Source organism: Triplophysa dalaica, chromosome 8 (genome assembly GCF_015846415.1).
Source record: "Triplophysa dalaica isolate WHDGS20190420 chromosome 8, ASM1584641v1, whole genome shotgun sequence".
Classification (NCBI taxonomy): Eukaryota; Metazoa; Chordata; class Actinopteri; order Cypriniformes; family Nemacheilidae; genus Triplophysa; species Triplophysa dalaica.
In genome coordinates this window covers 18,544,517-18,562,129 of record NC_079549.1, presented here as the reverse complement: position 1 = coordinate 18,562,129, position 17,613 = coordinate 18,544,517, and the positions used below count along the sequence as shown (strand labels likewise).

The 17,613-nt window shown below is 38.9% G+C and overlaps 1 protein-coding gene across 2 annotated transcripts in view; it reads right to left on the bottom strand.

The window, feature by feature from the left end:
* The window catches only part of gli2a (GLI family zinc finger 2a), a 64,455-nt gene that overhangs the window by 44,577 nt on the left and 2,265 nt on the right, over positions 1–17,613 (bottom strand). For both annotated transcript variants that reach the window (XM_056755632.1, XM_056755633.1), the window contains exon 2: positions 8,316–8,442. In XM_056755632.1, the coding sequence (XP_056611610.1) occupies positions 8,316–8,427 (112 nt within the window). In that variant the 5' untranslated portion in view covers positions 8,428–8,442. The remainder of the gene's footprint in view (positions 1–8,315; positions 8,443–17,613) is intronic.

Genomic DNA, 17,613 nt, shown 5'->3' with positions numbered 1-17,613 from the left:
ATCTGCATTTTGTTTTAAGAAAAGCATTGAAAGAGATTAACTTATGAAAAAGTAAACAGTAAATACATGTACAAACCATTAACCGTAGGGGGTCCGCAAAATAACTATTAAGGGGCCTTGGGAACATTTTTACATGATCTTCAATAATACACTTTAACACTTGCTGTCTCTGTAAAGACAATTAATTTCTCACAATGTTCATTTTTACAAGCTTTTCAAATCCCATAATTCGGTTTATGCTTTGTGAACATTCCCATTAGGCACAAGTATAAATAAAACGTCTGAGATTTTAATCTGCTTCCTGTGGCACAGAATCTTGCCTACCTATGTTGATACCTACATGGCTCAATGCCACAACATGTCAAGCGCACGGCTTGTTTATTCCATAGGTTTCATGGAGTCTGAGCCAAAGATAAGATACTATCCTACTGGATCCATGTTAAACTGCTTGGCTCCAGGAAGAGGAGGGGCATCAAGTATGCCGGGGCTAGGAACAAGTCCGTATCTGCTGGTGCCACGCAATGACCTTTTTTTCTTTGAAGTGCCGGCCAAGAATGCATAGTTTACATTGCGAGTAATCACCTACGACACAGGAGATTTTAAAATTCATACCTCGAGATTTAGACTGACCTTGAACGTGGACTTAAACAGTTTACAGGACCAAAATAACGGTTTCTGAAAACCTGGGTCTGTTGGTGGAGTTTTTTTGGAAATCATGTCAATTTTCCAAAAAGCTTTTTTTTACACTTTAACGTAAGCCAGATTTATTTTGGGAAAATAGTTTTAAGAATGATTGAGAGTGTGCAGTGCTGCCAGCAGTGTGAGCTGTCCTTTACAAGAAGCAAATGAGTAAGGAAACATTTTGATTTCATTTCCCATGTACAAGCTTTCAAAATTCCAAAAGATTTTGGTCTCTGGCAGCTTCTCCCCGCTGCCCACAGGCCACACAGAGCGAGTACAGTGAGCAGCACATATGATACTGTATATCCTGTTGCTGCATCAAGACCCCAATGTTTCAGCAAATTTGAGTAAATAGCCATCCGTGTATTATTTTCTTGACACTATTTCGACTAACGGGTTTTGACCAATGAGATTACGAGCACTTGTTACATGGATCGAACAAATTTGCACGACTCGAAAAGCCTGCCAGCTAACATAACAAGCCCCACGTAGGGCTTCAAATTTCTACTTACACGTCAAGAAAAATGCACAGGATCAACTTTTGTGAAGGTGGATTACAGCAGATGTTTCTAATATTTTTTCTCTTTAGCTCTTTCCAAATCTGTATACATTTATTTGTTCTGATGAACAGAGAGAAATATATTTGTAAGAATTTGTAACCAAACAGTTCTTGGCCATCATTGTCTTCCATACTAGGAAATATTACAATGGTAGTCAAAAGGGCCCCAGAACTGTTTGCTTTCTTACATTCTTCAAAATATCTTAATTTGTGTTCAACAGAAAAAAGAAATTAATAAAGAAATTTTCCTTCCATGCTAGTCAATGGTCAACACGTTCTCACTCCCGAGTCATCACATATTGGCGCTCGGTCAGCACCCCTTGGCGTCACTTTTGAATGCGAAGGTTACCCCTTTATGGGGAACTGCGTTGCCGTTTACTATATGCTCCAGACCGAGACACAAGCAATTCTTAGCATTTTCATAATTATTTGTTGTTTTAATATTTTGGAGCACCTAACCCCAAGCTCACCTTAAACCTAACCAATTATCAGCCATATAAAACACAACACGCGAATAAAAGTACAGTCACTGATATTTCTTGCACAAAATGACCAAAGGCAGAGATAAAGTATTACAAACAACTCGAGACACCGACCTTTTTTCACCAAAGCCATACGATAACTTATATAAAGGTGGTGTCCGTGAATGCACTGGGTTCATTCAAAAAATAAACAGGAACATTATCTAGATGCAGTCGATTGCGGGAGCCAATACAGTTTCGTGTCCAAAGCCAACGAAATGGAATCAAAGCTGATGTAACTCTTCTATGGTGATCGCCTTTGCATTGTACAAATCGATCATTTCGCATTGGTACCCTTGGAAAATCTGTATTTTTGGACAACGTTGTGACTGCTTGTATCTTGTTTCGTATTACGATAAATAAACTGTAACATTACTTACTCAAACTGCCTGAATAGCGTTTGTTACAAGCATTCTTCCAAATATCTGTCTCTGTGTTCATTGGTACAACTCGAGCGTGAGTAAATGAAGACAGAATTTTCATTTTTGGGTGAACTGCTTCTTTAAGCACTCTATATATACACTTAGTAATCTGGTGAAGACACTTCAGATACAAGGCAGATCTACTAAAGCACCGGACATGGCAAGAAAAGCCACCGCATGCCTCTGTGTGTCTGTCCACCAGCGGTTGGAGGATCCCTCTGTTTGTTATCACTTGGCTGACGGCATTTACACAGTCAACCCCCGCTGCTTATTTTGCTGGTCGCACAGTTTACTATAGCGGGTCTGGGCCCTGTCCCTGGAGCGTGTCCAATAATGACTACTGCTGTCAGCCGCCCTTCCTATGTCTTCAACGCAGGACAACCTGCTGACACACCAACCGCCAATCTGTGGGAAAATATTCCTGGAAAGATGAAAATTCAAACGGCTTCACAGCTGTGCTTTCTACTAGAAATAATATCAAAAAGTACTTATTTTACTAAATGCAAGCGTTTTGGATGAATACCTAAGAAAATAATCAGTCTGCAAACGCTCCAAGAGTCACAATTGTTGTCAAAGTAAATATGCCAGTTGAGTTAATATATGCATCTGAATAAGTTTTTATAAGCCATGAAAAAGGTTTGGGTGAGAAAGACTAAAAATGAACACTTCCTTATTCAACATTTTGACCCAACAAATAAAATTCACAGATTTTTACTAAATAAAGACATGGATACTCATAAAACCTGTAACAAAGTGCTACTTTTATAATGCTATTCAGAATTTTTAAAGCTTGACAGATATGGTCACTATTAACTGATAGCTTTAAGAAACTGTTGTGTCTTCAATTTCATCTTAAGAGTTGGACTGTAAAAAACGGTGGAGGTTTGTATTTTCAGTTTTGAGTGCAGTATTTCTTTCCGCAAAGAAAAAATCAGTTCGCTCTGTGTGCATTCAGAATTATAGGGCAGCGATATAAAGGGAATATTGTCTTTGTTTATCTTCCGTAGATGTCTGGAAGACTTCAGACATTTTCTTCCCGTCATGCTTCACTGGGCTTCTGGTTTGGCTCAGGACTGTATGTGGGTAGAAGGGTTCACACCCTGTTTTCATTAACGACATTACAGATGTGTGTGTTCAGTGGACACACTATATCTCAACCCTGCACCGCCTGAACCAAAGCCAGGAGCCGTGTTGACAAGTTCATATTTACAGCTTCTACCAGTCAAACTTCTAACTACTTGTTACCATAAGTAAAATTACAGATAAATAAAACACAGAAAGTATCTTTGACTAAACAGCATCCTGACGTTCTCTCTCGTCATGAATATTTAAACCGCTCACATCGCTGCTTTTGCTGTCTGAGTGTTTTAGTGCGTTGTGTCATATACAGAAGCAGATGTTCAGGAATCATAAACGGAACTGAACATGATGAAAATCACTTGATACTGGTATTTTTCTTAAAAAATCTGGGCTCGAATATAAATAGAGATACGGGCCATCGGAACACCTGTCGGGGAGGGAGTCTCCGAGCCAATGAATCTACTAAGAAACACAAAAAAGGAAAAGAAACTATCTGCGGGTTTGAAGCCAGGACTAAATGGTGCATGCCGGGAATGGCACGGCATAAAAAAAGTTAAAAAAGGAGGTAGAGATGAAGAGGGGGAGTAGGTTAATCCCCTGAAGCATCCATATATTGCTCCTTACTCTCCCACTGCTTGTAAATGGTTTGGAATGTAACATGTTGTCTTTGGATCCAGTGTGTATGAACGTCTCCAGTATAGAGAGATTTATACATGCAGACGTTGCCTTAAGCTACCTCTTTCTAACTTTTAACAAGGGTCTTTGAAGCAAGGCTAGAGCCTTCCAGCATTAAAGTAATATCAGAGGTACATTCTTTCATTTTTCAGTCAGTTATGGATTGTGTCTTTGTGTGGCGGCCGTATCTCTGTCAATGTCTGGCTCATACAACATCTGAAATATCCACTTGTGTCCTTCTCTCACACAAAGTTTGTAATGCGTAAGAGCAGTAGAAGTATTTCCAAAATGTGTTAAATATTCCTTAGAACTCAGATGTTAACAGTATACATATATTATTCTTTATTTTCAATCGCGCTTATGTTCGAGATACACCAGACATTTTTTAGCCCGACATCAAAACGCTGTGGAGGAAAAGGCCCATGTGAGCGATTTCGAGCGAACATTAAGCAAACCGGACTTCATCTTTCCGGTCTCATTCTGTATGTAGGCCACAAGTTCTCTGACTTTAACTTTATTTAATGAGAGTGGAAGAAAGCAGAGCTACTTTTTCAACTTCTTGATCAGAATCTCATGTTTTTCAAGTAGACTTTACAATCAAATGCCTGCGGACTCTCCAGAAAAATAAAAATCAAGACATCTCCCTGCCTTCGCTTACCATATCTAATCTTTAAATCCCCTTTTGGGGCTGGTCAGTCCCGCGTGTGAAATTTAAGATGAGGCAGAGAAGGGGGATCTTGGAAAGCCATTTAGTTAACTGTTTATAAAAGCCACATGAAGGAAAGTTTGCACAAATCCCCTTAACTGCCGGTGAAGGAGCTTGTTTCCACTCGGAGAGAACTGATCTGTGTTGATAATTTGAAGAACTTGATTACAAATAGAGCGTATTGGAACAAAAAAACAGAATGAACCGTGAAGCCATTGCTGCATATATCATTGTGCTGTGATAGCTGTTGTTGCAATACATTTTCTTTCACGTTTTCTTGCCAGGGTAAAATCAACGCTACATGTCAGTTTTACAGTCTTGGTCACCTTTTAGGACACTAAAAGCCCCAAAAACATTTTCACCAATTGATAAGGATTTCTCACTTGATATGATATCAGTCGTATGCCCAAAAGACAATAGGTCAATAGACCCTTCCTGTAAGGTTCCCGCATGATTTCTCGAGTGTCGGGCAATGGTAGGATCAGTATTGACGCTCTGTTAAACCTATGAGGTGTTGTTTCAATACACACAAGTTTCTTTGGCTTCAATGAATGGTTCACCAAAACATTAAAGGGGTCATATGACACGGCTTAAACAAATATTATCGTTTGTTTTAGATGTCATGCTATGTTTATACACAATTTAAGGTTAAAAAACACTGTATTTTCCACATACCATGCATGCTTGTGTCTCCTCTTTGTTCTCCGTAACGCGAAGATTTTTAACAAAGCTCATCTCTCTGAAAAGTGAGGTGTGCTATGGTTGGCCAGCTAACCAGAGTGTAGTGATTGGTCAAATACTGCAAGCGTGTGATGGAAATGTAACACCTCTTACCATATTTGGATAATCAGGTTCAAACGCAATTGAACTGATAGGTACGCCCACCTTGTATATACATTTCGGCGGTCTTAGTCAAATCCTACCAAGAGCTGACGTAGATTCGTGGGGGTGTTGTTACACGAGGCGTTTCAGGCAGGTCTTGGTGAGCATTCGCTTTAAGATAGAATACATCTTTTGTTTCGACACTTTAATTTTTGCAACTTTACTAATACATGCATGGGCAACTTATAACACACAAATGACACAGAAAAACATGTATCCGTGCCATATGACTCTTTTAAAATTATTAAGAAAAATGTGTATATTGTCACCTTTTGTGAATTTTGAGGATTTGAAAAACACAAGGGTGAGCAAATGATAAAGTTTCATCGGAATGAACAGAAGAGTTGAAGGTGCATGACTGTAGCTCAAATGCACTACAACCTGCAGTTGAAAATGTGGACACGAGACAAAAACTGTCAGAGAACCTCATCCTCTTTTCTCTGGTCCAGAAAACCCATTGCAGCAGAAGGGGCTCATTTTGAGAAACAGAAAGACAAGGCAGAGAAAAAAACGAATAAATCCCTTTCTCAGGAAGATTAGTGGCTGTCCCTTTAGAGTGGGGTGCGGAAAGTGCAGCTTTTTAAGCCGCATTTTTCCCTGCCAGTGACTTGACCCCTGATGCATTCCCTCTCTCCCCTGGGCTGCCTGCTGTACAGCTCTCTGCTCCTCCCACCCGACCGCCTTACTCATTCTTCATCGTCTCTACGGAGACCAACTCAGGAGGGATAAAGAAAAACCCCCTTAACACTGACATGGTGCTGGTTCTGGAGTTAGCGCTTAATCTGGAAATTTTCGGTACAAAACCACTGAAGAAGATACAAAGTAGTGTATCACCAATATGATAAACCTGTAGGTCTTAAATCGGGAACCTGCAACGTTAGAGGTTGGCAGAATAAAGTCAATGGCAAATAAAGTTCATAAAACAAAACAACTCAAAAACTAACTTTTATTATAAAATTCTAATAATGGTCTTTAAGCTCAACAGCACTACTGTGCATGTGGGAAATTTCAGGTTTAATTTCCTTCAAGTGATTCAGATTTTTATATGGTGAGGACAGAGACAAGCTATGTGTAATGTGTAATGACTTCATTTGAGATCATTTAAGGACATTTTTAAATTGAGAATGCCTGTTTAATATTTCCCCTAAACCGGCAGAAAAAAAGAAAGCGTTTTGGTCGGATACATTTTCCTTTTGGCTGTACCTGAACACGTCGTCTCGGGTCCTGAACAAAGGTTGAGCCGAACGCCTAATAAATCCCTCAGATCCCCTATAACCATTATACCGACATCCATAAAACACATTCTCCACGTTAAATGTCTAAGCAAAAGCTGTAAATAGACATTAAAGTGAGACGAAACAAAAGGTATTGAATAGATCAGAAACGCTTTAAAAAATACTTTCACCAGAGCATCCTCAATAGTGCACCCAGAAATTTACAGGATTACTAGAGCGGACCAATGGAAAAATACTTTTTTATAACATAAACTACATTAATTCATTCTTCTTAATGTCTTACAGAAACATTTCACCATGCATTGAGAACACTGCACAGCAAAGTTACCAAGAGCCACCCATGTTTGTTTCATACATGCTAATACACAAGTTAATATAAATATTAGCCAACGGAAAACAATAGATTGTAAACATAATGAAAATGGAAAAAAGTGACAATAATTTATTACCATTAGATTAATTTGGCAGGCCAATACATGGATAATGTAACTTATACATTATATACTAGAATGGTCAACTAGTATTTTATTGAAGACCCTTAAAATACCAGTACATTAACACAGACATATATATATATATATATATTTCTTCTGGGCTCCAAAGTGAAAAACAAGATTCTTCCTCATCTCTGAAGTTTGTATTCCAAATACTTTGCCAACCAACAATTAATAAATAACACAATGCACAACAACATTCATCACTTTTCCATGAGAACTTTTCTAAATATGACATTAATTAAAATGGGTTGCACTTCATAATCGAGCAGATCTTGCACCAAGAAAAAAATGTAAAAACCGAACAGATGCCCTATTTTTACTTTATTTCCCTTAAACAATGTGTAACGGTTGCTTTTTAATGGCAGGCCACCAATCCCCTCATTAAACAGTAAAAAGCCATAAGTAGGTCATTAGCATTTCAAAGGTCTTACAGCATCTTCATGTTTGTTAGAGGACTCGGATGGACAGCGCAGTCCACCGCTCTCCCTAAAGTTTTAAGAAATTTATAACTTTCATACTCTAGAGGTGAAAACAAGCTCTTTCAACCTAGTTAAAAAAAGGGTTTTCATCTTTTAAACATGTCTAGTTCTTTTCCTTTCTCTTATTTGTGTATCTTGTTTATTCAAAAGTATGAGCCTTAAGTCTTATCTATCACGTAATCTGCTGTTAAAAATATAAAAAATAATACACTTTTAAATAAAGAGAGTTGACTGAGCAATGTTCTAAAGTGCCAGAGTTAATCTCTTTCCAAGTCAACATGCAGACGCTTTGTATACAGCTCCCGTCCTAAAGGGCCACTGTCCTGCAAAGTTTAGCTTCAACCCAAATTAAAAACACATGGCTGTAATTTTCAAGTAATCCTGAAGACCTCGAATAGCTTGTTCAGGTGTGTTTGATTAGTGTTGGAGGTGAATTGTGTAGGTCAGTTCGCATTTAGGACCGGCGCTGAATAACCTTGCTTGTAGTAGTACTTTACAGTCGTCTCTTTTACTAAAATGTGAAATCTTCACCCTAAAATGAATATTACATGGCTTTACTTGTGAGATGCGTGTCGTACCTCTGGATGCAGCGCTGGGTGAAGGCTTTTTAGGGTGGTCTGAGAAACTGCTTCCATCCAGGCCTGACCCTTTACACTCCTTCTCAGTGGTGGTTGGACTTGTGGTCTCCATGAGTCTAAATGAGCCCTGAAAGAAAATAAAAAAAAAATTCAGCAACTGAATAGGTGACAGAACACATACGCAACGCAGTTAATTAGCATGCAAAGAGACATCAAAAATAAAACCATCCCATCACAAACCATATTAAACCCAAAATGACTGACTCAAGGTCAAATAGCAAAGATACAGATCATTTATTTTGGATGCTGGCAAAAACGACCCCTCAGTTCGAACGATTCCCACATCTTCTCTCAAATACATCAAATCCTTCACCTAGCAATCTAACGGGTGTGGCTAAATTGTTCACATTATATAAACTTCAGTTCTAAAGAAAATCCCCCGCTTCCTTGTGGCCTGTCTCATGACTTGTCTGTTTGTTTTGAGAGCTTAAAGGAGTTGCGTTAGAATGGCGTGTTACCAGAAGAGACAAAGCAGCGAGCGTGCAGAGTCTCTGCTCAACGGCGGCTCTGTCAAGGCCTCAAGGGCCCGTGCTGAAGGCAGATGACTTGGCAGCACGCCGCTTGTTTAACTTTGTGTAACCTACGAGATTATCCTTGGTTCAGAGCAAACAGCAAGTGGTTTAGGACTGAAAAGCAGTCCAAACGGAGGCCATTCAGTCTCAGATTGTGGCTGCCCATGGTGTTTGTTCTTGAGCAGATGAACGAGTCGGTTTAATACAGACTAAAATGGTGATGTTTCTCATTTACAAACAATTAAATGGCTGGGACTTATGGAAGATAACTTATTTGGGGGGCAACTGCTTCTCAGCTCAACAAATACAAAGTAACAAAAAATACTTTGCCTCACAAATCTGTAAACGCTTTAGAATTTGAGTTAGCAGTTTTCTAGGTTTAAAAATCAGCACTAAGATTGTAACAATGCATTGCAAAATAGCATGAGAAATGCAAGTATTAAGTCTGTGAAGCTATTATAAATAATGACTAACACAAGGAAAATACAAGGAAAATGTTGCACGCAAACTAAATGATGCTTTACATTTGACCTTTTGAATGTTGCTTCAACAAGCTTTACCAAATATATTATTTTTCTTATGTTTGGTACCTGTGGCCACATTCATCATCCTTTGATTGTGCCAGTCAAACATCCCATTGCCAAGATAAGCCCATTAGAGGTGGACTTTTGGAGTTGGACAGCGTCTGTCTCGGTGCACATTAGCCAAAAGAACACATTTACCATCCCGTCTCAAGAACACCTCCTTAGACTTTTCTTTGGAGATGTTGCTAAAAGTGGTAGATTTCACGGGACTCATTTATAAGTTAAAATCGAGACTCTTAAAGCTGCTTTGTGACCCTTGTGTTGTCATCAATTGCAAACCAGCCAATGAACACAACTGGGACAGGTCTATACTTCTTGTATCGAAACCACCTCCCAGGTCTGAACCCATCCATGATTTTTCTGGTTCCATATCATTACCACAATTGTTACAAGAGAACGTTAAATGAAATGAAACGTTGTTTGAGGACATTTGGAAAACTCAAGCATGCTATTACTGGCATCGGTCGCCTATCATTTGCCGGTAACACTTATTACCACGGCCAAATCCGTCTCGGAATAGACGTATAGTAACAATGACTCATAAAGGCCTTTCAAACGTGATCAATCATTGAAACTTCTATTTTAAGAGCCGTTTCAAAGTGTCAACGGTGCACACCCATTCCATGTTTAGGTTTGCAGACTATGTTTAACTCTGCTCTTTTGACACGAAGGTCTGATCGGACGGTACAGGTGTAAGGAACCAAGTGGACAGGTGGTGAAGGTGGAAAACGACGAGAAAGCAACTCTTCTGTTCTTCTGCATGACTGCTCTGACAAATGCAGCATGTGAAACGGATCAGACTTTTGGTCCACATGACAGAGGGGTGCGGGACCACGCAGGCTTGTGGATTAATCCCCTATAGCCACCCCCTACCACAATACCCCACCAACTGCTCCATCAGAATGTATAGGTGTGACTGTTCCTAAAATCTCTCAACACTAGAGTTTATGGACTGAACATCCCCATAAAAAAATGCTTTAACCAGTTTATGCTGGTTTGCAGTCTGGTTCTAGTTTTTCTATAAGTTGAACATTTCAGCTGGCCTTGCTTTAAAACCAGCCAGATCCACATTGGTTAGTCTTTGAGACAACTGGATGACAGACCTAAAGGGAAAGCAAAAATGTTGGTTAAGCAAAAAACTGGTTGCCAAATTTCTTCTAAATATCTGCTTTTGTGCTCTGCGGAATAATGAAAGTCAAAAAGGTTTGAAATTAACAAACTAAGGATGACTTCATAACTACAAAATTTTAATTTTTAACACAGCCACAACCATCTTAAAAACATCTGGAAACTTTAGTTGGCTTGAGTTGTCTTTTCTTTTATTCACCCCCTCTGGTGAGCTGAGATCAAAAAGGAAGAGCAGCATTTAATTCCCTTTGTCCTGTTACTACATTTGATTTCCCTTCTACAAAATAGGTCGACAAAGGCAACCAGAGTCAAGCAGTAGGGCCTGACACAATCCACTTCATCTCCTTATCCTCACTTCATTTCCTTTTCATTTCCAAGAACGTAATTACACCAACTACTTAACACTAGCAATTACACGGAGTCTCAAAGTGTCAAAAATGTTTTTCTTCTAGGAAACTGTCAATTTTTACTTTCTTTCGTGAATATGTGAAAGGCACCATTGACGGTTTCTTTTGTGCTTGTAATCGCACAGAAAGGAAGCAACAGGTGTGAAAAGGACCATCTACCAAAAAGAAACAGGATGACGAAAACCAGAGATAAAAAGGTAGGCCCCTGTGGCCCTTTGGGACAATAAAACGGATGCTAAAACACATCTTATCCTGCTGAAAATATTCAATCAATAAATGATGACTGGAATTCAAGATGCACATAAGCCTTCTGTTTAAGCACCTCGATGTCATGAAATAAACAACAAACTGAAGGATAAAAAGATAAATGAAATGCTAAATGAACAAATAAACATTTCCAATATGCTAATGGCATGAACATATGTTTGCCTTGGAGTCCTGTTCCTTTTAAGTGGTTCGCTCTCCAACTACTGTGTTACGGCTTGCCTTTCACACAACACAATGGAATGCAAACACGGTTCAGATCTTGGTCTTGTTTGATGATGTCTGATACCTAGTCTTCTGTGCTTCTTCACTCTTGCGATATCATGGTGAGGACATAAATTACCTCATAAACACAAGTCTGAACAACCATCTAGTTATGTCTAACTGAACTAATATTAGTTTTGCAGAAAAGTCTGGGACTTCATTCGTAGACTACTGTGATTACACAAGATTTTGCTTATCTCTTTACACTTAATCCTGCATTCAGAGCAAGTTTGCATGTAAATGCTGTTTTGTAATCCCAGGAAGAGATAACATTACAAACAGTCAGTGTCTCTTGGTTTAATCAATAATAAATTAAGCCTACTACTAATGGATTCTACAATAATGGAATATCTCCCACTTTTAAAACGTGTTGCCACATTTTTTCTTGAAGAAATACTTTAATACATTTCTTTCTTTAACTTGTTTATTTAAAGTCAAAGTGGATCCAATCTTATTAATCAAAATTCTTGGCCTTTAAATATAACTCAAACATCCCTGCTGAAAGAAACAATAGAAACCATCATAGAAATTCTAATGGTTTTCTTAAAAACCAAAATGATCAATTAGCTTCTTCCATTAAAACCATTACAAAATTCCTATGTAGTGTGTTTTGGCCAATCATTCAAATAGGATTAATCTGTCACCCAATCTTCCACACACCAATAGAAGCAATCACGTACTGGTACACACCATAACCGTTTCCAATAAGACCAAAACAAATCCCATTATAACTTTAAAACTTCTTAAAATTTTAGATGTGTTTGGCCAGGGATCGTAAATTTGGAGTATGATTTGTTTTTGCCTTTTATCTTGCATTTAACTAATGTCTGACAGCCTGACAAAACCTTTATCTTCTTAACCTTCTTTTAAGGTTTTCCATTGAGAATTAACTTCAGACCATCTTCATATGCTGTGTGTGTGAAGCAGCTTGTATTTTGTTGTAGAAGATGATGCTGCTGTATTAACTCAATGTCAGACCGTTGAACTCCAGAACATCTTGACGCCACAGAAAAGCATGAATGACTGTAAGGTCAGAATTTTCAGAGTGAAACACTCACATTACGTCACACTTTACTCACCCCTAACAGACCTGATGAGTTGGCAGTCGGCTGGAGGTAGAATTTAACCACACTGACCAGCAATACTTCAAAAACCAAAGGATGACCTTACCCCCGCACCACCCCCACCCCCACCCCCAACCCAAAACCCCTGCATATATGCAATATCCTGTGGTTGATCTCTTTGTCCTCCTAAAAATGTGAAACAGATGTTGACTATACAGCCTACACACAACCGTCTGGAAGAATCTGTGTCTATCTTTAAGAAACATTCTCAGCGAGAGTCGAAGAGGAAGCTGCGTCGAGCGTCCAGAGATCGTAGTTGTATATGTAAGCGCACCTAATTAAATCGTTATGAGAGCTGTGTTTATGCTACGGTTGTTTATAAATAAGGCAAAGCATACTGTGAGGATACTTTAACACAGTGTATCGCAGCTGTTGCGTGTCACATCGCCGCTTGTGAAAGAATTTGCTATCTCGGCACACCATTTGCTCGGGTCGCTAAACCAACCGGGTACTTAGCGCTTTCTCGCTACAAATCCCAGCTGTCATCTCTCTGTCCGTCCTCCCTTTGAGAACAACACAAATGTTAATTAAGCGCTTCTGAAGGCAATTATAGTTGCGGTGTAATGTAGTTTGGATGTAATTAGCAGCTAACTTACTGAATGGGATGGATTTCATTGTACAGTTTGGCTAAGTTATTCAGGGGTTTACCGTATCATTAACTGCAAATATAATATGGGGGAAAGACGCATTGTTAACGGCAACCGCAAAACCCACAGGTGAAATAAACTGTGTTTATGGCAAAATACGAATAATGCACAAGATTTCATGAGGTTTTTTGGATAATTTAAGATTTAGATATTGTGGTGTTTACGTTGTACAACTCTGTTTTCAAACAGTTTATTATTTTTACAAGAAAAAAACAGATTACATTAATTGTGCGGAAATATGAAAAATTACCAAACATATCATTTTTTTACAATTCACAAAATTGAAGAAACACTGTGCAGCCACAAAATGAGGTCATGTTTTTTTAAACTTTTGGTTACTAACAAAAAAGAAGACCTAAAGGGATAGTTCACCCAAAGATGAAAGTTCTGTTGTCATTTACGGAGCCTTTTGTCATTTCAAACCCAATTACTTTCTTCTGCAGAATGCAAAACAAGATATTTTGAAGAATGTTGGTAACTGAACAACGGCGGACCCCATTGACTTGCTTGCTAGGTTTTGTGTCGATAAAATAGAAGTGAATAAGTCTCGCGTAGCCTTATCGCCGCTTTCTTTGGACAAGGCCCGCCCAAGAGGCCATATGAGAGACAGGTAAAGCAACCAATCACGTTTTGTTTTGTGCTGCGTGATGTTAAGAGGTGTGGAGATGTCCTTGCAGTAACAGACCGGTGTATGTTCACGAATGTGTCAAAAGTTAACAGCAACAAAATTATTATAAGTTTATGCCGTGAACCTCGCAAACTTTTAACAATTAAGAGTTTAGTCGATCGAGGTGAATTCTTATAGCAACCGTTGTAAACGTCTCCCGTCAATCCTGTGAAATACAACCAATCGGATGACGACTTCGAACATGCTGAAGTGTTTCCAGAAAAGTGTGGCTTATGCATCAGATGTTTAGCCAACGGTCCCTCGGCGTGACTTCGGAGGCTGTGACTAGTGAATAAGTACCACCTTTTTTCGGTTACCAACATTCCTCAAAATATATTTTTGTTTTCTGCAGAATATAGTAAGTAATACAAGTTTAAAAATGACAAAAGGGTGAGTAAATAATGACAGAAATTTCCTTTTTGATTTATTTATTCCTTTCAAATACAGTTGAATGAGTTACATTTTATTAGCAATTTTCAAGATCAAGCTTGACAGCCCAGACCACATTGAACCCTGCCTATAATGACCAATGATTACGCAAATACCAACTATTATCATATTTTCTGGTAAACTATTTCTTTAACTCTCCTTTATTCAGGGTAGGACTTGATGTGTGGTGCAATAAAAGACTCCTTTCCTGTCCCGTTTCATTAATGTTTTCACTCTCCAAGCAGCCTGCTGTTGCGCAGACCGCAATGTGGGGAGTCATATATTTAAGTTACACCAGGAATTGCGAGATGATGACAGCGACACACATGATCCTTATCCAGCCCCGCACAGAAAGAGAATTCCACAGCGAGTGCGGAGAGGCCTGGCCAAGGGCCAGCGCGGCGTTCAGGGAGAGGCTACGGCTGGGAGTGGACATGTGTGTGTGTCAGGGAACAGTACGGGCCGATTGCTGAAGATTACCACATGGCTTCTTCTTGCTCAACACTTCCAGCTCATCTTCCAGTCTGTTGAAGAGGAGTCTGCGGCCTGGCAGGGGTTCAGAGCTCCTCTTTGGATCTTCCTGTCGTCCTGTGGAACGCAACGAGACGATCTATCTGCCCCCTTCATTCCTGGCAAGCCCGGTCAGGAGCGGTGAGACGGATAAATCACAACGCCGTCGCATCGACTTCTCAGTTTCCAATAAGCTCATCTTGAAATCAGAAACAGAAGACTGTCCCGGCGACACAGAGGAGCTGCATATGGCCCCTGTGCAGTTCAGACTGGGTTTCTGCATCCGATTAGCACTAACAACAAACACTTGGAACACTGTGCTATTGTTTGAGCTGGTGACAGAAAGAGGGTAAACTGCTAGGCGACTCCCGGGCTGTGAAGATGATACAATAAGTGTAATAATGAGTCAAGAGGTTCCCTCAATGTAGAGTTTGATAGGCTGTCACTAACCCTTCAGGAATTAATTAACTTACACATCAAAGCTAACTCTCGAAGGGCACCGAGCGCCACGTGGTACTTTGATTCAATGGCTAGTAAATTATGATATTTTTGCAGAGTGGATAGTAAGCTGCACATAATAGCAATACACACACAGGTTCACACAGACAAATTAAGTAAACTTTACTCAGTTGTACGCTAAACTTTTAGGCTAATTAGCACCTGACCAATCCAGAAAATTAAGTCCATTTACAGGGGTAGTTCACCTAAAAATGCAAATTCTGTCGTAATTTACATTTAATCATTCTGCCTAACATAAAGCAAGATATTTTTTGAGAGTGTTTGTAACCAAAGAGTTCTTGGGCACTATTGACTAGCATAGTGGAATAAATATATATTCTGATCCCCATAAAAGGCTGGTTTAACTCCTTCAAAATATCTCCTTTTGAGTCCCACAGAACACGTTAGGAATAACATGAGGATGAGTAAATGAAGGTATTTTCTTTTTTAGGGTGAACTATGCCTTTAAGCCGCAATAATATACTAACCTTTCAGGCATCAGGCACATTAAAATCTCCTTGTGCCACACGTTTAAAGACTATCTGACTGTGAGTGGTATATTTCCATATTTTATATAATATCAATACTCTGTCTAATGCATTTATTTTATCAAATTTAAAAACCTGCTTCCATAAAATTAATCTACACACTTTGTGGATAAACAGATTATCCCTCATTTTTTGTTTCTTTTAGTGTCTTTAGTCAAACTTCTGAAATAAAACACCAATAACCAATTTAAATAAAGAAAGAAAACTCCCATACCACAGTTTGAGACCCACAGTACTAACTCATTCTGATAGTTAGTTATACACATATAATTCTTACACCACAGTATATTTTCATGTTCTACGGGTATTCCAACAGTCTCCTTCCAGCTGTCTCTACACCTCATTGAAAATTCAAATGCAGACTTATAATTTTGGTTAAGTATAATGTTTATTCTTGGTCAGCTAATAAAATAAATTTAGTTCCATCCTCCGCATACTCTGTCTGGCGGTTTGCATGAATCACAGGTGGACGTGTGGTGTGGGAAATGTTAGCAGTTCACTGTGTATAAAGTCTGCGCAGAGCGCACAGCAATGACAAGTCAAATATAACTTACTGTAAACAGTATACATTTCAACTGCTCATTTTCCAGCTGTCTTTAAATGGTGGCCCATTTGCTCACAGCACAAAGGAAATGAAAGTGTGCGAGAAGAATGCAGGAACAAAGTAAAAAGCTTATAACTTAAAGGCACAGTTCACCATAAATGAAAAATCATGGGAAACGTTTACACTAACATGTTCTTATGTTGCTGTGCATGATATAATACCGCAGCCTAATATTTAACCATAATCCTCCTGTTCTTAAAAAAGTAGATAATTCTTTAAAAAAATTCAACGTTTACACACCGTCGTTTTGTTTCAAATCTGTATAACTTCGTGTTTTTTCCTTTAAAAATACACAAAATGAGTCACTTTCAATGTAAGGAAAAGAATTATGCTTACAACCAAACAGATATCAACACCCATTGACTACCATAGTAGGAAAAATGACTTTGACTTTCTGTTAAACACAAAAGAAGACATTTTGAAGATTTAGGAATTTTAACAGTTCTGGGGCACTTTTGACTACCATTGTTTTTTTCCTACTATGGTAGTCAATGGGTGTTGCGATCTGTTTGGCTCCAAGCATTTTTCCAAATATCTTTCTCTGTGTTCACCAGAACAAAGAAATGTATCCACATTTGGAACAATTTGAAGGTGAGTAAATGATGTCATAACTTTCATTTTTGGCTGAAGAATCCCTTTAAGACCACAGAGCCCTGTCGAGCAGTTCTTTGATAAAGGGTGAGTAAAACATGAGGAAAATTAGTTTTGCCTCTCAAATATCCCTTTAAGGTGAGTTCTGCCTGCACATTTTCCTCACACACACACATTTGTTGTGGCACTTTGCCTGGAGTATGCATTACACCAACAACCCTTTCTTTATCCTAATTCAACTGGGATCTGGAACTCTCATAAAATCACACATGCATTTGTCTTTATTATAAATAACACATATGGTAAGTCTTCAGCACATGTTAAAGATCTACTTGACATTTCTTTTAGGGCTCTCGAACCTTTTTGTAATTGAAATAATTTCCTCTGGGCTTGGCAACAGTTACCAATGACTAATGATGAGGTCAATCAATGGAACGCGGCCCTTCACCGATATGCCATAT